Below are 25111 nucleotides of genomic sequence, written 5' to 3' on the forward strand. Positions count from 1 at the left end.
AGGTCACTATGGCGCGATGAGATAACACAAGTAATAAAGCAAGTTTCTCTGTTAAGTGTTATTATGACAGGATTGGGACAATACATATTTCGGACATGACATTAAAATATCTAATTAATAGTTAGTAGAGTCAGCTTGAGACAGGAGACTATTGTAACAGATGGAATAGCTAAATATCTAATCATGACATTAGGAAAATATTGAGTAAGGTCTGGAATGAAAGACCATTGTAGCAGAATTAGTAATAAATATTTTACTGTGACACTAGAATAACATTAAGTAGAATGTACAACTAAAGAGATAATGGGAACTAACATCACTGGTTTATTGTGTAGCTAGAGTGAGGTACTTTGATTAATATAGTTGGACATGCTGATAAGCTAACAGAAACATGATTAAAAAAATATAAAAATCCATGGACCCCAAAGTTTGTGGGCATTCGAGAATCTGCTTTCTCAGTGTCACGGTTTTTTATTTGAAAATAAAAGACCTACTTCTTGAAGAACTCTCTGCGTCTCCTGGTGGTTCTCTATATTTTCTCCACAATACTCCCCTCTCTACCACGCCACCCATCCAGCTACTTGCCCTTTCTTGCAGATCATGCCCTCAAGACATCCAAGAGCCTGGATGTAGAGTAGAAGAGGTGAAGAGTGGAAAATTGCATGAAAAATGTTACTGTAAGTCATGGTGCATAGAAAAGGAGTCGGGGACATGACGCAATATGAAATGAGGGACACAGTTAAAATTAAATAATAAGTCTCTCATTTAAGGTAAAATTGTATCCTGCTTTGGAATGCTGGATTACTGAATGTGTCCACAGCAAAACAAAGATAATTACTTGATGACTGGCACAGACGTGATGCTGAAGGGTCTTTTGTTATGCTGTAGAAATCTCACAGATACTTTTCATCAACAAGTAAGTGGATTCTGGATTAGTGGTGCTGGAAGAGCACAGCAGTTCAGGCAGCATCCAACGAGCAGCGAAATCGACGTTTCGGGCAAAAGCCCTTCATCAGGAATAAAGCTTTATTCAGGAACTTCGCTGCTCGTTGGATGTTGCCTGAACTGCTGTGCTCTTCCAGCACCACTGATCCAGAATTTGGTTTCCAGCATCTGCAGTCATTGTTTTTACCTTGTTGATTTTAACAAGTAAGTGGAGCCCAGGCAGGGGAAAGTGCGCTTTTAGGTGAAAAATTTGATCAGTCATCGAATGGTGGAAGAGTTCGAAAGACCAAGGTGCCGTATTCCTATTTCTTGTGTCCTTCATATGGTTGATTATGGAGCACTTTTCGTATGCTCAGTGATCATACAAGGCGCAGGGAAGGGGAACTTCAGGAAAACGTCCACTCATTCTGTTTCACGTATTTCTATTGCATCCGGCTCAGTTCAGAGTGTCCAACTGGAAAATGTTTCTGGTCGATATTTTTAATCAAATTGTTCAGATGTGTCATGCCACATCTCTGGAGCAAGTTGGTCTTGAACCCAAGCTATCTGGCTCTTTTGAAGAAGAGACTCAGAAAAACTTCCGCCAAATGAATGAGAGCGATCCAAGTCACATGACGGCGCTGGGCGGGGCAGCGATGGGCCGAAGATGATTGACAGCCCGCGCAGCTAGTCAGCGTGCAGGACGTCGGTATCGTCACAAAGAAGGTTCCCTGAGTGACATCCAAAGGAACCAATGGTTGCAGTGTGGGGCGGGGTTGGCGATGTATCCTTTTTCTCTGTTACACAATGGACGGGGAGTTGTGGCCGAGGGGCGAGCGGCGGCGGGGAGGCAGGACCGGCTTCAGACCACTCTGGCTTTACTGCCTCTGCTGTTCCGCTCTGTTGTTTTTCATTGTTACCCTGCAGGTTAGCTGATTCCACTCCGTGCTTGTCGCTGCTGTTGTCCCTCGGGGTGCGTTGGTCCCATTGTCACATCCAGCCTTTTTTCCACTCTCCGATATAGTTCTTCTGGAAACACACAGAGATAATTCAGGAGAAGCCCGGTTCACGTTTCGACTGCGATACAACTCTTCTTTGTCTCGGAGTCGAAACGTTAACTCTGTTTTCCTCTTCACAGATGCTGCCAGACTGATTGACTTTCTCCAGCGTTTTCTATGTTTCAGATTTCCAGCATCCACTGGATTTTTTTTTAAAACATGAATTCTTCTCTTGTCCAATTCGGCTATCTCTTGGCCTTTTTATAATGTTCACCTTGAACAGTTGAGGAGCCCAGTTACCAACTGGGTCTTTAGCTGAAAGGATTCATTTCTGTCTGATCGTGCACATTTCTAAGGGAAACTGACACAAAACTGTTATTGTTGGCGATCTGAAAAAAATGTTAGAAAGTACACGGAAAATACTGAAGTTACTTCGGATTGGCAGCATCAATTCTGATGAATATTAATCTGAAACGTTAATTCTGTTTACTTTCCACGTTGTTCACTATTTACAGCATTTTCTGTGTTTTTTTAATTAATTCAGCAAGTGGTCTACATTAATTTGTCGTGCTGTGTTTGTACTTTCTCTGCCAGTGTTACAGCTACTACTGGACAGATACAATGAAAGAAAAGAATTGCATTTGTATGTCTTTTGTGTCCTCTGATCACTGCAAAGTGTATTCTGTTTTCAGGTTCACTGGGGTACTTCTATAAGGTTGGGCTTGGAATTTAAGGCCAGAGAATTTGACTGGCAGTGTGTTCTGATGTAAGATTTTTACTGTATTATGTAACATCCATGAATGCTTTGTCTTTATGAATAATGTATAGTGGCTTATATTTAGTTTAATGATTTATATTTCAAATATGAATGCAGGACCCCCAGTGCAGATGAGCTTGGTACAAAAGACATGCAGAAGTTAACTGGAAAACATAAGTTGGACATGCTGGTGTTGGACTGGGATGTACAAATGTAAAAATCACACAACACCAGGTTATAGTCCAACAGGTTTAATTGGATGCACTAGCTTTCGGAGCACTGCTCCATCATCAAATGGTTGTGGAGTACACAATTGTAAGACACAATTTATAGCAGAAGTTTACAGTGTGATGTAACTGAAATGATACATTGAAAAGTACCTTGATTGTTGGTCAAGTCTCTCATCTGTTAGAATGACCATGATAGAAGTGATTCTGGATCAGTGGTGCTGGAAGAGCACAGCAGTTCAGGCAGCATCCAATGAGCAGCGAAATCGCGTTTCGGGCAAAAGCCCTTCATCAGGAATAAAGCTTTATTCCTGATGAAGGGCTTTTGCCCGAAACGTCGATTTCGCTGCTCGTTGGATGCTGCCTGAACTGCTGTGCTCTTCCAGCACCACTGATCCAGAATCTGGTTTCCAGCATCTGCAGTCATTGTTTTTACCATGATAGAAGTGAAACTAGCATGGTCATTCTAACAGATGAGAGACTTAACAAACAATCAAGGTATTTTTCAATGTATCATTTCAGTTACATCACACTGCAAACTTTTGCTGTAAACTCTGTGAAGTACACAACTGTAAGACACAACCACCTGGAGAAGGAGCAGCGCTCCAAAAGCTAGTGCTTCCAACTAAACCTGTCGGACTATAACCTGGTGTTGTGTGATTTTTAACTTTGGAAAACAAGAATGAGTTACCACTTTTTTATTTGAAAGTTTCATTTAACCTGTCAGTGCATGAATATTTCAAACCAGTTGTGACCCTTTCAGGTAAACATTTTAGTGTATGTACTACAGTCACAAAATTTCACTGCCTATTTATAGTAGAAAAGTTGTTGAACCTCCATTGATAGGTGGGATGTATTTGCTGTCATTGGAAGAAACACACATAAGTAAATGATCATTCCTCACAACTAAGTTGTGAGTTGTCTTTTATTGATGACTAAGTTGTCCTTATTCTGTCACTGTCTTTTCTATTTGCCATTGAGCAGCAAGCCTTTCACTTTTCACTAGAAAAAGCTCCCACTTATGACTTGTCCATTTTGTCTTTGCTGAATGAAACATTAAAAGGATTTGCCGTCCTTGAAGATTTCTCCTTCCTTCACAGGAGAAACCAGTTTTCTTCTTTTTTTTGAAAACACCACGGTGGCACAGTGGTTAGCACTGCTGCCTCACAGCGCCAGGGACCTGGGTTCAATTCCCGCCTCAGGCGACTGACTGTGTGGAGTTTGCACGTTCTCCCCGTGTCTGCGTGGGTTTCCTCCGGGTGCTCCGGTTTCCTCCCACAGTCCAAAGATGTGCGGGTCAGGTGAATTGGCCATGCTAAATTGCCCGTAGTGTTAGGTAAGGGGTAAATGTAGGGGTATGGGTGGGTTGCGCTTCAGCGGGTCGGTGTGGACTTGTTGGGCCGAAGGGCCTGTTTCCACACTGTAAGTAATCTAATCTAATCTAAACTTGAAGCTACAGTTGCCACTAAGCTCTTTGTCTCCAACTTCATTCTGATTTTGAGGTCCACTTTGGTCTGCAGATTAACCCCAGGGGCTGCCCGCTTACCATGTATGTACTCGCTGACATTTTTTTTAATTAAAGTTTACTTGAATGTGGCAGATTCCTTTTGTGCATCTAACCTTTCAAAACTGCCAATGCGAACCTGGAAAACTGTCCAATACCTTTTAGAGGAGCTAACACTTCCAGAAGATAATTACCAATTCAAAAACATTCCCAGTTGTTGGTTTATCATATTTCGCCTCACCAGGAAAGTAGGTGTGAGCAGCTTTTCAGCTGTTGGGATTTAGAACAGTCCCTTACTTTGACAGCAAAGGGACGTTTTCCTCTCTTTCCAAGTATTGTTATCGTAATTGTCTGAGCATCCATTTCCCTGACAGCCCAGTTTTCCTTTCAACCATTCATTCACATGGGCACGCCACATTTTGCCCTGTCAGATTCTGCTTGCATGTTGCATTTCTTCTTCTGCCACTCTTTTAGGTATTTTAATCAAATTGGGAGATGTCATTACACACCTCTAGGGTACATGGGACTTGAACCTGGCCTTCCTAGTTCAGAGGTTGCAATACTACCCCTGCACAAGAACCTTCCTGCCCTTTTGTAATGCTGTCACCTTCTCCCAGCTCTCCCTCTCATGTTTTATTCCCTCACCTACTTCTTACATCCTACTCCTTACACTGTTGCATTCTGTTGGTGCATTGACACTGAAATACTGTCTATCATCATTGATTTGCAATGCACTGCCTTCAGTGATCACTGAAGCAATTGTCAGACTGAGCAGAAGGACATTACACAGTTTGTGTAAAATGTGACTCATCAGGTCAGGCAACATCTCTGTAGACTGAAACAGAGTTAGCATTGTGAATCTGATTGAAGACGTTCCTGGTTCTACGCATGTTGCTTAATTCTTACCGGAGATTAAAGATACCAAATGAAGCTAGGCACAGAACCACACACAGAACCACAAGGTTGATTGATGTATAGTCAAAGGTACTAATTGTAAGATTATTCCCTTGTAACTGTACAATGCAGTTGTGTACCTATCTTAGAAATACTTTTGATATCCTCAGCAGACATAGAAATGAGGTATTCAAACAGTTCCAACTGCTTCTGCATTTCATGACCAATCATTGAAAATCCTTATGGAGTCCACCATAGCAATTTCTTTTTTCAAATTCTACTTCCAAAAGGGTATTTTCTCTCCCCTGCCACCAAGCCATTGTCCAATCCCTCTCCATTAAAAAGGCAACCTTTATGTCACACCAGTCACCATTATCCCAGCCATATAACCTTTTGAGACCATCTCCTTGAGGCAGTATCTTAGAAGTTGCTTCAGTTTGAGTAGAGTTAGCTTGGAGCTGTGTTAGTGTGCAGAGTGTGTGACTTTGCATTGATAAAAGCTTTGCTATGTGCTTGGTCCACCCATGAAATCAGTTCTCTATGTAAATGTGCAAACGCCCCACCATACCTGGAGCTTGCACAGGTCAGCTTATGTATTTGGTCATGATATAGCGTTTGCAAATTCTACTAATTTTGCTTGCTTAAGTAGTTTCTTTCTTTATAAATCCTAATAACTTTGAGCTCTGTAACCTAAGCTTTTTTTGTGCTATGAATAACAATGTTATAGTAGTCGCTGAAGATGCTTGGTATTGACCATTTTGCTCTCTTCTTGCAGGCTGCGCCCTACAGTAGCTTACGATTTCCTCCGGGTTTTCCTTTCTCTCTGAGCAGCTTCCACCAGCTCCTATCTCCTGTTGCTGATCCTGTAATTTACAGATGGCGGATTCTGTTCCAATTCCACTCTGTTCTTCCTGGTATATACAAAATGTAGTGTGACACATTTTATTGTTGCTACTAACTTGCACTTGCATGTAACATGATATTGTACAGCGAGTTTTGAGAAGATTTGTAGCTCAGGTTGAGGTTCTGGATGTAGATTTGCTCACTGAGCTGCAAGGTTCATTTCCAGACGTTTTGTTACCCTACTAGGTAACATCTTTAGTGGGCCTCCCGAGAAGTAATGCTGAAAATTCCTGCTTTCTATTTATATGTTCAGGTTTCTTTGGGTTGGTGATGTTATTTCCTGTGGTGAAGTCACTTCCTGTTCCTTTTCTCAGTGGGTGGTAGATGGGGTCTAACTCAATGTGTTTTTTGATAGAGTTCAGGTTGGAATGCCATGAAATTGTACACTTGAAATGCTGTAGCATCCAAGGCTATGGGCCAAGTGGTGGAAAATGGGATTAGAATAGATGTATGTTTGATGACTGGAGCAGGTTTGATGGGTTGAAGGGTCTCTTGCTGTGCTGTAAAAAAAAAACTCTCTGACTCCATAACTAACAGCAATGCCATAACTGAAACGAAGTACTGGGAACCACAAATGGAAGCACAAGATGCTAGAAATGCTTAGCAGTATCAGTGACAGTGGCATTGTGTTAAAGCAATCCAGAGATCCAGATTAATTTTCTCAGGACATGGGCTCAAAATCACAGCAACTAGTGGAATTGAAGTTCAATTAATAAATCTGTGTTATTAAAAACAAAAGACTGGTCCCAGTTTCACGGATTGCCATAAAATCCCAACTGGCTGCCTAACCTTTATCCATTCACAGGATGTGGCCATCATTGGCCAGGCATTTATTAACCCAGAGGACATTTGAGAGTCAGCCACATTCCTCTGGGTATGTAGTCTCACATCGGACAGACCAAGTAAGGAAGGCAGTTCCCTTACAGGGGAAAACCAGGTGTATTTTTTTCCCTTGACAATCAGCAATAGTTTCATGACCATCATTGGACTCCTAATTCCAAACTTTTATTGAATTCAAATTCCGCAATAGGCCTTGACTGGATTTGAACCTAGGTCTCCAGAACAGTACCTGGGTCTCTGGATTAATAGTCTAGTGATAATAACCTGTAGGCCATTGCCTCCCATTTTCAGAGAGTAAAATTCTTATTTGGTCTATGACTCTAAACCCACAACAATGTGGTTGGCTCTTAATTGGTATCTGATATGATTCGAGCAAGCCACTCCGTTCAAGAGTAATAAGGGATAGGAAAAAATGACAGAGACACACATCCCATTAAATAATTAAAAACAAAAACCTACGGAGAGGGAAATAAAGTTTGCATTTTGAGCTGATGATCTTTCATCTGAGCTGGAAGAAGATAGAGTCATAGTGATGTACAGCATGGAAACAGACTCTTCGGTCCAACCCGTCCGTGCCAATCAGGTATCCCAACCCAACCTAGTCCCACCTACCAGCACCCGGCCCATATTCTGCCAAAACCTTCCTATTCATATACCCATCCAAATGCCTCTTAAATATTGCAATTGTACCAGCCTCCACCAGTTCCTCTGGCACCTCATTCCATACCCCATACCGCCCTCTGTGTGAAAAAGTTGCCCCTTCAGTCTCTTTTATATCCTTCCCACTCACCCTAAACCTATGCCCTCTAGTTCTGGACTCCCCAACCCCAGGGAAAAGATTTACCCTATTCATGCCCTTCACAATTTTGGAAATCTCGATAAGGTCAACCATCAGCCTCCGACACTCCAGGGAAAACAGCCCCAGCCTGTTCAGCTTCTCTCTATAGCTCAAATCCTCCAACCCTGGCAACGTCCTTGTAAATCTTTTCCGAACCCTTTCAAGTTTCACACCAACCTTCCAATAGGAAGGAGACCAGAATTGCACGCAGTATTCCAGCAGTGGCCTAACTAGTGTCCTGTACAGCAGCAACATGACCTCCCAACTCCTGTACTCAATACTCTGATCAATGAAGGAAAGCTTAGAGCCCGAGCATTTTCTAAGTGCGTTTGAGTTAAGTGGTGGTGGTATTGTAAAGATGAACAAAAGTGATGCAAGACTTGTCATAAGCAAGAATTGTTAAATATCATTGGAGATAATAGTGCAAGAGGGTATTGGGACAAGCAAATAAATACACAATGGGACCTGAGGAGGTAGTGGGTAAAGCAGTGTCTGCTATCCCAAGAAAATGGGAACAGTAGTTATGATCTAATTCTTTTGAAGCCTAAAGTTGTCTAAAACCAAAGATGTAAAGTGTCTGATCAAAAGGTGAGTAAAAGATTTCTCAAGTTTCCATTGAATGTTCTTCAAACATTGTAAGAGGCTGAGGACAAGGAAGTCCAAGGATGATTGGGGCAGCGAAGGGAAGTAGCTATAGCAGAGATATCACCAGGAGCTGAGTGGCAAAACTTTTTTGAATGACCTTTTAATCAATGTTGTTACTTGTTTCTCATACAAGCAAGATGTTTTATCTGAGTTCTTGTTTCCTGAAACAGTATCGGAACTGGCAAAGTGAGACTTGTACTAGGATTTAGTCACTAATTCTCAGTTTTGGTGATTTGTGTATGAAAGGAATCAATACCATAAATGTAGGTGAAAACATCTTTTAAATAATGTGAATGTGACAATGAGAAAATTGTTATCGGCTGGAATGTGCCGCTCGGAAGGACCCAGAAGATTCAGCAACAACTTCCATAAAGGAATTGGAAGAAAACTTGGAAAGTAGATGTTTGTGGGGCTGTGGGAAAAGATGACGGAAGTGGAATTGATTAGATAGCTCTTTCAAACAACTGGCATGTACACAATAGACCAAATGGCCTTGAACTGTGCTGTGTGAATCTATGATTTATCAGAGATTGTGAGTGAAGACTTTGTCAACTGTGTTTAAGATTGTGCAGTGTTATAGATTAGCCTCATAGTTTCCTTGGGCTGTGCTGTTTTGTCTGTGCCTAGAGAAGGTTAGAATAAGGAAAAAACACCTGTAGTCTGCTTAGACCACTCCTTCCAATACTGTTATGACCTTCTATTTTGTTGTTAGATCTCCAGAGTGATCAGCTCACCTGGAGGGGAGTCTCCTGAAAGACAGAAATTCGTTAAGGTTCACACTACCTTGGTGATAATTGCACAAAACCTTCAGAAGATCTAGTTCATTTTATAATTTACATAGGAGTTCAAACCATAAATGTAGGTGAAATGAGATGGATCAGGGTGTGCAGATAGAATGGGCTCTTTATTTGGATATCCTTCCTTATACTCATGTATACCTTTTGCGAGTTTGGTAACATCTCCAATCCTGCTTACTTTGCATTCAAATCACTTTATTGAAATCCTAGTGACAGCAGAGTTTATTAAGAAAACTATCTATTTAAAATAAAAAAAAGTCTAGCTGTTTAGGAAGGTCATTTTCTCTATGGTGGTGATTCTTTCCTTTGTAGCAGGCGTCAGTTTCTCTAATGTGGAAATGTTGAATGGAAGGGTCAACTGGAGTTTGACCTGGAGTTTTGAATTTAATGGTGCATAACAGTGTGTGAAGGCAGCCTTTCGCTGACAATAACTACACTGTAATTTATAAATGTGGACTTGCTTTATCCACAATTCTCAGAAAAATGTTGCCATCACTATGAAGCAGCTGTAGAGGGTTGAAAGTGGTGATTTGGTGCAACTTGTTTTTTCCCATTGTTTGTGCATTTGATGCAATAGGGCTAATTGCACTGGGGCTAACTATCATTGGCTTCACGAAAAGAGTTTGCTTTCCATCTCCAGGGTAACTCCTTGACCTTTATTATATTTTATCTCCATTCTGTGTCATGATGCTGAGAATCAGATAAAATATATATTATATTTGAATGCTATATTAAAAATAATAGGTGCTAAATAGTTAAATTAACATTCACACTTTTCCTTGACCCTCTTCCTTAGTGGGGGGGAAGCTTTTGTATCTTTCCGATCTCTCAATTTACTGAACCAGTCAGAAATCCTGAACTATTCCAATTCTGAAATGAGCTTTTTTCTTTCATATAAACATTTGTCAAGCTATGAATAACTTGATGCCTCCTTGACAAAATACAATTGCCTCTTGTTCTCATTCAGCTGTTTTTTTCCTCGTCAAAAATAGACACCTCCGTTTCTTGTTGGCCTGCTCTCCTACCATCATTCCCCAGACCCTGTCCGCAGTATCTGTGTCTCTGTAAAGTGCCTTGGGATTGTCACCCCAATTCAAAAGATTAGAAATTGAACTTGCTAGACTTTGTCACTGCGGATTTAGTAATTGATGCAAAGCTTTTAGACATTATGCTGATCCAGTGTTGTGGAGCAAGCTGGACCTTTCTCATGATGAGATTCTTGTTGAGCAATGATTTGAAGCCTTTAATACCCTTTATTGCACGAGGAGCCAGGAGTTATAATGTATAAGTGAAAGTCTTGATTGAAACAATCTTCCTGGACATGTATTCCAGTAATTGAGAATAAAACTCCCAATGCACGCACTGCTTAAGGTCTCAAATACAATCTCGGCTGAGGGCTTTGAAAATGTTTTTTTCTGATAGTTTCTGAATGCTGTTTGAAGCGATGAATATGGTTATTAAAGAAGCATTTTTTAAAAAAAAAATGCATTCTGAAGCATAATTATTTCTTTGACTAGTCAATACTTGGGGGGCAGTTGGTTAAAATTTGGCTTTCCCAATATAACTTGGAGATTCATAAGGCTCCTTGTATGATAGGTTTTTAGTGGAAACTATTAAAGCACAGTTTGTGAAGGGATTATTTCTGCTAATGACTTGTTATGAGTTAGGTTGGCTCTAATTATAAGCTAAACTTGTTGCTTCTGGTACTGTAAAGAAATGTGGCTTTTGTCTTGAACTATCTTGTTGAATGTTAAATTAATTCAAAGTGCTGAATAGCAGAAACATTGAGAGTTATGATTATATTCCCTACAGTATGGAAATAGGCCATTTGGCCCAACAAGTTCACACTGACCCTCTGAAGAGTAACCCATCCAGACCCATTTCCTTCCGACTAATGCTCCTAACACTAATTAGCATGGCCAGTTCATCTGACGTGCACATCTTTTGGACTGTGGAAGGAAACTGGAGCACCAGAGGAAACCCACACAGAAACAGAGAGAATGTGCAAACTCCACACAGACAGTCGCCCAAGACTGGAATTGAACCCAGGTCCCTGTGCTGTGAGGCAGCAGTGCTAACCAGTGGGCCACTGTGCCGCCCCCTGTTATCTTCCATTGCTTTGAACTTTCTTTGCTGTTGTTGAAATTCTGTATTGTTTCCAGTTAAAGCTTGAATATAACAAATTATTTAACTTCAGCAATGCACTGAAGGCTAGGTCATCACATGTTTTAGGTGGTGCGTGTTGTATCTTCACCTTTGGAATAATTCCCTTTAAAAACTCAACTTCTGAGCACTCAGCCCATTTGTAATTTATCAGTATGACCACAGCTGTCTGCATTGTAGCATTTGAGGCATAGGTTCTGTCTGGAGAGTTCTCCTTACCATATTAGCTTAGCTGTAAATAAAAGCTTACCAGAGATCTTCAAGTAAACTGAAACTATCATTTATGTTGCATTTAGATAACACATGATATCGTTACAGTATGAGCACGAGTTGAAGAAAATACACAAGTACTGAATGTAGTTTATTGCAACTTTTTCTGAAATCAATAGTATAGATTAGAATAGAAGTTCTCCTGGATGTGGAAAGTTAGTGCTTTAAACAAGGTTCCATGTTGACTGTTTGGTATGTGTTCCAGTGTTCCATTATCAGCACTCTCTTGAGATGACTGATTTTCTACAGCCCTCTGTTGATTGTGGGGCCTGCAAAAAGCCTTATCTCTGAATTCTCTGACTGAGTAAGAGGGAGAAGTAATTGCTTTGAGAGCGTTAAGTGTGCAGATGGGAAGACATATGGGTATGTCGGCACAGTCTGAATGTCAAACAGATGAACAGACCGTTGAGTGAGATGTTATGCCTTAATGAAGAGCTGCAATATTAGCTGTAAATATCCAAATTTTCTTGTAGCTAAGCCTTTGCTAAATTGCTTAACATGATTCGTTGCCAAGACAAATAATTGATATAAAATATCATGAATGCTATGAATTTAATAGAGCAGAGAGAATAAAATTCTGGCAGCTTGGATATGTTTCATTGTCATAAAATACATTGAAATATAAATTTGGTTTCTCTCTCCTGTCATTCAAAAGCAACATTGCATTAACCAGTCAAGATAAGAAATTAAGCATCTGTTCATTAGTAAGAGAAAGTATATATCTTCAAATGTGTGTTTAGAGTTGAGTCTCCAATTAGTGACTATTTCTGCCTCATGAACTAGTAGATAACAGGTTCAAGCCTCATTTTAATCATCCCCGGCAAACAGGAGATCAGAACTGAGGCCCGTGAATACTGGGTTAAATTCCAGTTGGATACCCTTTCCCAACAGGAGCTGACTGAAGCCTGGGTTTATCTTCTCCATCTTAACATTGTATGCCTGAGCTGTGCTCAAAAGCATATCTGTGTAAAAGGGAAAAGGAAACACTGTCACAGAAATAATCCAATGTGATCTGCTGGAGGTGAATGCAATGGAAGAAATGGCTTGTAAGAGGAAAAAGACTGCTTGTGTGGCTCGGTGTTAGACTTTGTTTTTTAATGCTCCGAATGAGTACCTTGGGACATTTGGTTATGTTAAAGGTACTGTCTTAATACATATTGTTCAGTTGCAAACACAGGTTTTAATCAGAAATCTGTCAGAGTTGTTTTTTCATTCTTCAGAGGTAACTATAGCTGACAGGGCTAGCATTGATTACCCACCACTCATTGCCGAAGGGAAGACAGTGGTCAAACACTGTTTTGAACTGCAAGCCAGTGACGTGCAGCTATTCTCCTGTACGATTTTGAGCCGGTAGCGGTGAAGGAGCGGTGATATATTTTCAGGTGTGAGTGTTATGTGGCTTGAAGAGGGAATTGCAGGTGGTGGTGTTCCCATACATTTGCTGTCTTTGCCCTTCTAGGTGGTGCAGATCGTGGGTTTGGGGAAGGCACAGGTGAAGGAACCTTGAGTTGCTGCTGTGCATCTTGTAGCTGTACACACTGCTGCTGCATCTTGATGATGGAACTGGTGAATGCTTCATGGATAGGCTGCTTTTTCCTGGATAGTATCAAGTTTCTTGAGTGTTGTTGGAGCTGAACTCATTGAGGCAAGTGGAGACAGACGTGTGCCTCGTAGCTGGTGGACAGAGTATGTCTATGTTTTAGGAAACTGTTACTGCAGGGTGTGATTAGTTTTGCTGCATTTTCGTACTTTGAGCTGTTTGCTAACAAAGAGAGGGGATTAAGAAATGAAACACTATTGCGTGCAGTTCAAGACTGTTATACCAATTCCAAGCTTTGCATGATTTGAATGTTCCTGTTTGCAGGTGGTGGTTGAACTAGGACAATTTGAAAAAAAAGAAGTCAAAAGTGAGAAGGTGAAGAGAGACGGACTGGTGGTTGTGAATCAGGTGAAAGAAACAAATGGTTTACTGAGCATCGCAAAGAAATATTCTGATGTGGGCATCCAACATCCCATTATCGTCTGGTGGTCTCCACTGACAGGTGAATTGGGCAGAATCGGTCAGTGTGGAGCAGATACCTGTTACTTTACCATAAATAAGACTTACCAAAATCATCAGATGACAAGAGCGTTCCTCTTTTACGGTGAGTTTTTGTTCAGTTCCTGGTCTGTCGTGAGAATTTGAGATACGTATCTGTAAACAATACGAGGGCAGTGATGTGTGGTGTAGGAGAGAGGAGCTGAATGCTGATATGAATAAACATGAGCATACCCGTCTATCGTGACAAGCTAGCTGGTAAAGAATTGCCCAACTTGCTTTCCAGTTCTGGGTCCACAGCTTCGCAGATTACCACAGCTCCAATGTATTAGATTTTTAGATTAGATTACTTACAGTGTGGAAACAGGCCCTTCGGCCCAACAAGTCCACACCGACCCGCCGAAGCGAAACCCACACATACCCCTACATTTACTCCTTATCTAACACTACGGGCAATTTAGCATGGCCAATTCACCTGTCCCGCACATCTTTGGACTGTGGGAGGAAACCGGAGCACCCGGAGGAAACCCATGCAGACACGGGGAGAACGTGCAAACTCCACACAGTCAGTCGCCTGAGGCGGGAGTTGAACTCGGATCTCTGGCGCAGTGAGGCAGCAGTGCTAACCACTGTGCCACCGTGGCGCTCACAAATGTTTGAGAACTTTTCAAATGTTACCAGATTTCTGTTTCTCCCGTTCTTTCAAGAAATGAGTTCTAGTTCCCCACCTCCCTCTGGGTGAAATGATTTACTTTCAAAATCCTACTCATCCTATTCCACTTCAAAGACTTTTATGCACACACTCTCCATCCCCCCACCATATCCAGGGGAAATGGGGCCACCCCCTGTTCTGTAACAGTTACCCCTTATAATTTTATTCATATTTAATGAAATCTCTCCCCCCCACCAATCGTCTTCTATTCTGAAGAAAACCAACTAATCTATCCAATCATTCCTCTTGGCTAAAATTCTACAGTTCAGGCAACAGACTTGCTAGTCTCTTCTGGTGCAATCATATCTTCTACATTCACATACGGTAAACGTGAAAAATAGATGGAAAATGTATTTGGCACTTGTTTTCTCGAAGTGAATTGAAAATGGAATTGGGCAGAATGCATTGGGGGTGACCCATCTATTGCCACCTTTTATATATTCCCATCAAAACTGAACTTCACCATTTCATCTCACAGCTCTTTAGAGGGTTGAACAAGCTTCAGAGTGTATCTAAAAACAAGGGAATGTTGCCCTATAAGTGATGTTAGCTAGACTTGGGGAATTTTAGATGCTTTATTGAGCACCATTTTTGGAAGGATATTGGAATTGTGGCAATGACATGGCAAAGACTCAATGCAGGTAGTTCTCCTGTGACACTGTCGTTTTGTTCCAGTGAAACCTCGCTTAATAGAAAATCAGTCAGTAAAAATAATGGGGCCTATGGGAAAGGTGGGTTTGGGGCAGACCAGCCAGAAATATCACTCACGATCGCTGAAAAATCACTCTGAAGTCTAATTCAAAGTATAACGCAGCCTGAATGAAGGTTGAAATCATATTTATTAATGAAACAAATGTAAATTTAATACAATGCTTTTAAAAAGTGTAACAAAGCAGCTCTCTATATGATACCTCTCACAGCTGTTCTGTTGGCAGCTGACATTAGTGCATGCGCAGGACAGCACAGAGTCAGTGGCGCTGGCATTGGTGTATGCACAGAATAAAATATACGAACCAATCCTTGCTGGAATCACGTTATTGCCAACAGAGGTAAGTGTTCTCGAAAATATCGTTGCCTGATTCTTCAGCGATGTTATAGCCAAATTGCACTGCTGAAGCACGTGTTCTCCCAGGACTACTTGTCGAACAATAACAGGAATAAGAGGATCATGTTATGAAAAATGGTTTTAGACAATTGGGACTATTCCCTATCTTTCCTCCTCTTCCTCCTCCCACCCCCACCCCCCCCCCCACCTCCCCAGCACCCTGGGAACATAAGTTTAAAAGGGAATCAAATAAATATATTCAAGGTGGTACATGGCATTGACGTAACTTTGGGATATTTTACGATATTGTGGGTGTTCTAAAAATACAAACAGTTGTTAAACAGTGTAAGATTACCTACACCAATTGTAAATGGAGGCTGCAACTCCAAGTATCGTGAAAAGATTGGAATGGGAGCTTTGAACTTCTTTTAAAACAAACTGTGCTTTGGTGATTAATTTTAAGTCTGAGTTTGATAAATTCTTAACTCCATTAACTCTGTACCTTTAATACCTTTGGCGAGAAAAATTCCTTTCGATCTTACTGAATTAAGGAGCAAGTACAAGATCCTCATTGAATTGAATTGAATTGAATTCGCTTTATGTCATGTCCAGAAGTGAGTACTACAAAAAGTTTATCACTCACCACTTACGGTGCCATTTTAGATACAAAGATATTGAGGTACAGATTCTTGGTACAAAGCAGAAAAACAAAGTTTTGAAAGATTAAATATTACAGTCCTCCTTATGAAAAAATAAAGAAACATAGTGAACAGTTCAATGCCACAGTCCATGAGCACCTGGCCATGCTGGGCTCGCACTCCTCACAAGGGCTCGTTATCCCCAGCTTCAGGCTGGACCTCACCTCCCCCTGCTGCTTTCCCCCGCACTGGCTGCCTGATCCCGCTCTCATCTACACCTGTCCCTACAAACCTTACTTGCCTGAGAAATCTGGACGATGAGATCGGTGGCATGGTCTTCAGAGGGTCAGCATGGACCTGATGGGCCAAATGTTTTGTTTTATTCATTCACAGGATGAAGACGTTGCTGGCTAAGCCAGCATTTATTGCCCATCCCTAATAGCCCAGAGGGCAGTTAAGAGTCAATCCCATTGCTGTGGTTTAATGGCCTGTTTCTGCCCTGAAGGGATCCTATGATTCAGATGAACCTCCAAGGCTCTTGGGGCATCCACTGTATTTAACTTCATTGATAGTACTGACTCAGATATTTATAGAAGAACTTCTGAACAATCCACGAGGAGCAATGTGAAGATTCCTGTTCGTGAGTGAGGAGGTGATGGCTGGTACTGATTGTCTGAGCTTGCCTACACTGACGAGGTTTACTTGGGCAAACTCTGGGATGGTTGGTTGGATGTGAGTGAGCCCTGGTTGGGGTGTTGCTAGGTAGTCGCTAAGTGCAGCCTTCCCAAAGACGACAAGAGCTTGGCTATGCTGGGTGTATTTTCTTTTGTTCAAATTGTGGCTTGTGGATTGAAATACAGAACATCCTGAGGGCACTTGACAGAACAGATTCTGGAAGGATGTTCACCTTTGGGAGGGAACAGAACAAGGGACATAACTGTACAAAAAAAAGGGTCTTCTGTTGAAGCTTGAGTCAAGGAGAAACTTTTTCTTTTCGATGGTAGAAACTTATGACTCTTCCCCAGAGAGTGGTGGAGGTAGTTTGTTGAATGGTTTTAAGGCAGAGATGCTGAAATCTTGACATTCGAGGGAATTGAAAGGAATCTGGGGCAGGCAGGAAAGTGGTGCTGAGGCCACGGTTGGATCAGGCATGATTTTGGGGAATAGTGGGGCAGGCTCGAGGGGCTGAATGGCCTACTTCTCTTCCTAGCTGAAAATGTGTTGCTGGTTAAAGCACAGCAGGTTAGGCAGCATTCAAGGAACAGGAAATTCAACGTTTCGGGCATAAGCCCTTCATCAGGAATCAGCAACACATTTTCAGCTGTCTGCTGTGCTTTAACCAGCAACACATTTTCAGCTGTGATCTCCAGCATCTGCAGACCTCATTTTTTACCTGATACTTCTCTTCCTAATCTGTCTGCTCATAAATGCCACGGCCATTCTTGAGCATCTTATCTGCAGTAGCACATCGAGGTAACACTGAGAACCGGATACGTAGCCAGGGTGGGAAGGGGTGGAACATAAAAGGAGGCATAGAGAAAGGTGGCTTGTTCTGTTATATCCTGCGCTGGTTGGAGATTAGCTACCCCGCCTAATCCTGCTTTCCAGCATCTGGCCTGTGGCTCTGCAGGTTATGGCACTACCTAGACAATTTTTCAATGGATTGAGTGTCTGCCTCTTTAGGCAGTGAGGTCCTGACTGCTACCACCCACTGGGTGAATAAACATCTGCTCACCTCTCCCATGCCTCCTGGTCACTGAGCATTCTGCAAAATTAACTAGCCTTTGACTGTTTAAAGACGCCTCTCAATTTTCACATGTCAAACCAATAGCACCTCCTGCTGTGTTCCATGGAAAATAATCCTAGCCAATCTTTCCTCGTTGTTATGTTCTTCCGTGCCCTGGACTTGATGGGATGCATCCTAGGCTGTTAAAGGATGTAGCTACAGAGATAATGGATGCACTGTTGGTAATCTCCCAAGAATTCCTTTAGATTCTGGAAAAGTCTTGGAGGATTGGAAAACTGCAAATGTAACACCCTGATTCAGAAAGGGAGGGAGACAAAAAAAAACAACAACCATATGCCATTTAGCTTAACTTCTGTCATTGGGGAAAATGTTAGACTATTATAAAATAGTTGATGTAATAATAAAGTCTTTAGAAATCCAGAGTTAACATGAGTTCGTGAAGGGGAAATCATACCAAACAAATTTATTAGAATTACTTGAGAAAGTAATAAGCTGGATAGATAAGGGGGAATGAATAGATGCAATCTGTTTGGATTTCCAAATGGTGGTTCAAAAAGGTAACTCATAGTAAGATGCCTACGAAGAGCCCATAGTGATGAGGAGAGGATTGGCTAATTCGTAGAACAAAGTGAGTTGGGAAAAAGAGTGTGTTTTCAGGATGTAAACCTGTAAGTAGCAGAGAGCCACATGGGGCCACAATAATTTCCAATTTATAATAATGATTCGGATGAGGGAAGTGAATGTACTATTTCCCCCATTTGCAGATGATGCAAATTTGGTTTGGAAGGCAAGTGGTGAGGACAGCACAAGGTGTCTACAGAATGATATAGTTGAGTGAATGGGCAAAAACTCAACAGATAGGAAATAATGTGGGAAAATGTGAGGCTATGCATTTTGACAGGAAGAACAGAAAGCTGAATATTATTTAAAGTGTGAAATACTGCAGAAAGCTGAGGATTTAGGTGTCTATGTGCATCAATCACAAAAGGCTAGCATTGAAATTTAGCAAGTAATACGGAAGGCGAATGGACCATTAGTCTTCATTTCAAGGGAAGAGAGGATGAAAGTAGGGAGATCTTGCTAAAACTATGCACGTTTTACTCGTGAATCCATACCTTGGGATGCTGTAAACAATTCTGTTCCCTGGATCTAAGAAAAGGATATACTGCAATTGGAGGCAATCCAGGGAATTTCACGATGTTGATCCTGGTTATGGAGGGATTTGCTAATGAGGAGAAGTGGAATAGATGGAGCCTGTTCCCTATTGAATTCAGAAGAATAAGGGGAAATCATCTTCAGTTATATCAGATTCTTAGGAGTTTGATGGGGTAGATGCAGAGATGTTGTTTCCCCGTAGGACCAGATGGCATAATCTCAGAGTAACGGGCCACCCATTTAGGACAGAGATGCGTAGGAATTTCCTCTGAGGGTCAAAAGACTGTGGAATTCTTTACAGCAAAGGCCTGGCGAAGCTGGGTGGTTAAGTGTATTCAAGGCTGAGATAAAAAAATCAATAATGAAATCAAGGGCTATTGGAGATAAGGCAGGAAAGTGGAATTGAGGATTATCAGATCATTGATCTCACTGAATGATTGAGCAGAGAGCGTGGACTGAAGGGTAGTGTTTGCTTCTGTCTTATGGCCTGAATGTCTTAGGCTCATAAATTTCCTCCATATCCTTTCTAGGATTCTGGGGAATCCAAGATGGAGGACTGGGAAAAAAAAATTGTGGCTATAAGAGCTGCTCTTTTTTTCGAGGTGTTTTCAGTGTTGGAGCTAATTTCCTTGAATTCTAGGGGCAATAATTACTGTTTTTTAAGCTGTTGCATTGTTTTGGAACTTTGGTGGGGAGGGGGAGAAAAGGATCAAAACAAAGGCATTCTAAAAAGGGAGACAAAGGCAGTGACCTGATGGGAAGTGGAGGAAGAAACCTACACTGCTGTCTGACTCTCCACAGCTACTGCCTCTGCTGTTTGACTTCAAGTACATCTGGACACTAGAGTTTGTCTAAGGAAAATACATGAGTAGCAAATTCCCAGCTGAAATCTGTGCGGGGAGATCACAACAGGAGAGCAGTTAAGTGGCTAGTTTTTTTTTGGATAAATCTACAGTAGTGAATTGAATGGATTCTTTTTTGATTATATGTTTTTATTGAGATCTGTCTCTTGATTGAACTTTAAAAATGTAAAACATAGGTACTAAGTTAGCTTGGAGCAGTGTTTTTAGAGCAGTAAGACTGTGCTAGTTTCTGGGTCTGTAGATTGTTAGGGTGAAAAGATGGCCTTTAGTAGAGTGATGTGCTCTTCTTGTTGGTATTGGGAGGTTAGGGAGAGATTCCATGTTATTGATGGTTATGTTGAGACAAAAAAATTGCAGATACTGGAATCCAAAGTAGGCAAGCAGGAGGCTGGAAGGACCAGCAAGCCAGGCAGCGTCAGGTGGTGGAAATGCCAATGTTTCGGCATAACCCTTCTTTAGGGCTGGGGGAATGCAGATAAAGGGTTGTGGGGTTTGGGTGGGGAGAGGGGCGACATGGTGAGACCTGCAGCTTTATCTGCAGCTCCGTCTATGCCCTACCCCAGTCCTGAAGAAGGGTTATGCCTGAAACGTTGACTTTCCCACCTCTTGATGCTGCTTGGCTTGCTGTGTTCTCCCAGCTTCCTGCTTGTCTACTGATGATTGTCTGGAGGAAGTGCATATGGTTGCGAATCCTTTCGGATTGCATGGATCGGTTGGTGCAGCAGTTAGAGGCAATACGGAATTCACAGGAGCTGGGGGGAGTGTTGGATGGCAGTTACAGAGAGGGAGATAAACTGAAAATACGGTCAGGTAGATGGGTGACCTCCAGGAAAGATAAGGAACCATGTAGGGTAGGAGTCTCCTGTGGCCATCTCCATCTCGAACAATTATGCTGTTTTGGAAAAGATGGGAGGGGGTGATGAACTCTAAAGGGAATGCAGCACTTACAGCCAGGTTTCTGGTACTGAAACTGGCTCTAATGTAACAAGGGGTAGGTCAGGTTCCAAGGGATCGATAGAGGCACAGACAGACGTTTCTGTGGCTGACAGCGAGACATCAGAATGGTCTGTTTTTTCCTTGGTGTCTGGATCAACGATATCTTGATTAGATTCCCTACGGTGTGGAAACAGGCCCTTCGGCCTAACCAGTCCACATCAACCCTCCAAAGAGTAACTCACCCAGACCCATTTCCCTCTAACTAATACGCCTCTAACACTATGGGCAATTTAGCATGGCCAATTCACCTGACCTGCACATCTTTGGACTGTGGGAGGAAACCGGAGCACCCGAGGAAACCCACGCAGACACATGGAGAATGTACACACTCCACACAGTTGCCTGAGGCTGGAATCAAACCTGGGACCCTGGTGCTGTGAGGCAGTAGTGCTAACTACTGAGCCACCATGATGCCCTCAGAGAGAGAGAGCAGGAAATACTCAAAGGGGAGTGGGACCAGCAGGAAGTCATTGTACATTGGAACTAATGACACAGGAAGAGGTAAGGATGAGATTCTGAGGCGGCAATGTAGGAAGTTAGACATAATTTAAAAAGGAGATCCTTGAGGGTAGTAATATCTGGATTACTGCAGGTGCCACGAGATAGTGAGGGTTAGAATAGGAGGATAGAGCAGATGAATGTGTGGCTGTGCAGGGAAGAACCATTCACATTTTTGGATCATTACGATCTCTTCTGGGGCAGAAGTGACCTGTACAAGAAGAATGTATTGCCCCTGAATTGGAAGGGAACTAATATACTGGCAGGGAGATTTGCTAGAGCTGCTCGTTGTCAGGGAGGGGAGGGGGGAAGTGCAAGGGAGACTGGAACCTAGTGAGATCGTGAGGAAAGAGAGCAGTCTGACAAGGATACAGTTAGGAAAAGGAGTAAGTTAAACAGTCAGGGCAGGGAGGAATAAGGTGAGACTGATAAATTGAACTGCATTTATTTCAATGCAAGAGCCGAACAGGGCAGGCAGATAAACTGAGTCTATGGTTAGGAACATGGGACTGGGATATCATAGCAATGACAGAGACATGGCTCAGGATGGGCAAGACTGGCAGCTTAATGTTCTAGGATGCTATAGGAAGGATAGAAAGGGGGACAAGAGTGGAGGGGGAGTGGTGTTTTTTGATTCCAGGATAGTGTAACGGCTGTAATTAGGGAGGATATTCCTGGGAATACATCCAGGGAAGTTATTTGGGTGGAACTGAGAAATAGGAAAGGAATGATCACCTTTATAGGGATTGTACTATAGACTCCTTAATAGTCAGCGGGAAATCGAGAAATAAATTTGTAAGGAGATCTCAGTTATCTGTGTCAACGGTAGGGTGGTTAAGGTAGAGGATTTTAATTTTCCAGACATGGACTGGGACTGCTATAGTGTTAATTGTGTATAAGAAGATTTTCTGATTCAGTATGTGGATGTATCTACTAGAGAAGTTACAAAACTTGACCTACTCTTGGGAAATAAGGCAGGGCATGTGACTGATGTGTCAGTGGGGGAGCACTTTGGAGCCAGCGACCATAATTCTATTAGTTTTAAAATGGTGATGGAAAAGGATAGACCAGATCTGAAAGTTAAACTTCTAAGTAGGAGGAAGGCTAATTATGATGGTATGATGCAAGGACTTTCAAAAGTTGACTGAACGCGGGTGTTCCCCGGTAAAGGGACAGCTGGAAAATGGGAAGCCTTCAGAAATAAGGTAACGAGAGTCGAGAGACAGTATGTTCCTATTAGGATGAAGGGCAAGGCTGATAGGTGGGAATGCTGGATGACTAGAGAAATTGAGGTTTTGGTCAAGAAAAGGAAGGAAGCATATGTCAGGTATAGACAGCAGAGAGCAGGTGAATCCTTAGAAGAGGATAAAGGCAGTAGGAGAAAGTGAGGACTGCAGATGCTGGAGATCAGAGCTGAAAATGTGTTGCTGGAAAAGCGCAGCTGGTCAGGCAGCATCCAAGGAGCAGGAGAATCGATGTTTCGAGCATGAGCCAATTCTCCTGCTATAAAGGCAGTAGGCATATATATAGGAGGGCATAAAGGGGACATGAGATAGCTTTGGCAAATAGGGTTAAGGAGAATCCAAAGGGTTTTTACAAATACATTAAGGACAAAAGGGTAACAAGGCAGAGAATAGAGCCCCTTACAGTTTAGCAAGGTGGCCTTTGTGTGGAACTGCGGGAGATGCCAAATGAGTATTTTGCATCAGTGTTTCCTGTGAAAAAGGACATGGAAGATAGAGAATATAGGGAAATACATGGTGATATCTTGACATATGTCCATATTACAAAGGAGGAGATGCATAAAAGTGAATAAATTCCCGGGACCTGATCTGGTGTACCCTTGACCTCTGTGGTAAGCTAGAGAAGTGATTGCTGGCCCTCGCTGAGATATTTGTATCATCGATAGTCACAGGTGAGGTGCCAGAAGACTGGAGGTTGCTAATGTGGTGGCACTATTTAAGAAATGTGGTAAGGAAAAGCCAGGGAACTATAGACCAGTGAGCCTGAAGTCAGTGGTGGGCAAATTGTTGGGAATCCGGAGGGACAGGATATACGTGTATTTGGAAAGGCAAGGACTGATTAGGGATAGTCAGCATGGCGTTGTGTGTTGGAAATTGTCTCTCACAAACTTGATTGAGATTTTTGAAGAATTCACAAAAACAATTGATGAGGGCAGAGCGGTATGATCTGTATGGACTTCAGTAAGGCGTTTTACAAGGTTCCACATGGGAGGCTAGTTTGTAAGGTTAGATCACATAGAATGCAGGGAGCACTAGCTATTTGGGTACAGAAATGGCTCAAAGGTAGAAGACAGAGGGTGGTGGTGGAGGGTTGTTTGTCAGACTAGAGGCCTGTGACCAGTGGAGTGCCACAAGGATCCATGCTGGGTCCTCTACTTTTCATTATTTACGTAAATTATTTGGATGTGAACATAGGAGTTATGCTTAGTAAGTTTGCAGATAACACTAAAATTGGAGGTGTAGTGGACAGCAAAGAAGGTTACCTCAGAGTACAATGGGATCTCGATCAGATGGGCCAATGGGTGGAAGAGTGGCAGATGGAGTTTAATTTAGGTAAATTGAGGTGCTGCATTTTGGAAATGCAAACCAGAGCATTTAATAGTAATGTCCGAGGGAGTGTTGCTGAACAAAGAGACCTTGGAATGCAGATTTACAGTACTTTGCAAGTGAAGTCGCAGGTAGATAGGATAGTGAAGAAAGCTAGTGAAGGTATGCTTTCCTTTATTGGTCAGTACATTGAGTGCAGGGGTTGGAAAGTCATGTTGCGGCTGTACAGAGTGTTGGTGAGGGCACTTTTGGAATATTGTGTACAATTCTGGTCTCCTTCCTACAGGAAAGATGTTGTGAAAATTGAAAGGGTTCAGAAAAGAATTACAAGGGTTCAATGGTTTGAGCTATAGGGAGAGGCTGAATAAACTAGGGCTGTTTTCCGTGGAGCATCGGAGGCTGAGGGGCGACCTTTCAGAGCTTTATAAAATCATGAGGGGTATGGATAGGGTAAAGGGCAAAGTTTTTTTCCGTGGGATGAGAGGGTAAAGATATAAAAGGAATCTGAGGGGCAACTTTTTCATGCAGAGGGTGGTGTGTATATGGAATGAACTGGAGCAAGTGGTGGAGGCTGTTACGATTACAACGTTTAAAAGGCATCTGGATGGCTACATGATTAGGAAGGGTTTAGAGGGATATGGGCCGGGTGCTGGCAAATGGGGCCAGACTCATTTAGGATATCTGGTTGCCATGGGCGAGTTGGACCAAAGATTCTGTTTCCCTGCTGTATATCTCTATGACAGTCGTGCAATCATTTTCCTTCTGTCATCATGTGACCGGAACTGCTCACAGCACTCAAGTTATCATCAAAGTAATAATTTATATAGTCCTAGTATAACTTCCCTGTTTTTATATTCTATATCTCCATTAATAACAATGGTATTCCATATGATTTTTCAACGACCTTATGAACCTGCCCTACTACCTTCAGGGAGCTTTCAACATTTTCTCTCAGGTCTCTTCCTTCACACATTTCTGTATTCTCCCCGTTGTTGTGCTTGCCTTCCCTTGGGCACTTATCTGTCCAATCCATTAATACTTTCCTGCACTCGGTAGGCATCCTATCTAACAGCCAAATTTTGTGCTGTA

At 42.1% G+C, this 25111-nt stretch overlaps 1 protein-coding gene across 1 annotated transcript in view; it reads left to right on the plus strand.

Annotated features, from left to right (window-relative positions):
• The first annotated feature begins 1731 nt into the window (after positions 1–1731).
• The window catches only part of fut10 (fucosyltransferase 10), a 59499-nt gene continuing 36119 nt past the window's right edge, over positions 1732–25111 (plus strand). The window contains exons 1-2 of the mRNA XM_060851457.1: positions 1732–1851; positions 13625–13904. Coding sequence (XP_060707440.1) covers positions 1732–1851; positions 13625–13904 — 400 coding nt within the window. The remainder of the gene's footprint in view (positions 1852–13624; positions 13905–25111) is intronic.

Source organism: Hemiscyllium ocellatum, chromosome 36 (genome assembly GCF_020745735.1).
Source record: "Hemiscyllium ocellatum isolate sHemOce1 chromosome 36, sHemOce1.pat.X.cur, whole genome shotgun sequence".
Classification (NCBI taxonomy): Eukaryota; Metazoa; Chordata; class Chondrichthyes; order Orectolobiformes; family Hemiscylliidae; genus Hemiscyllium; species Hemiscyllium ocellatum.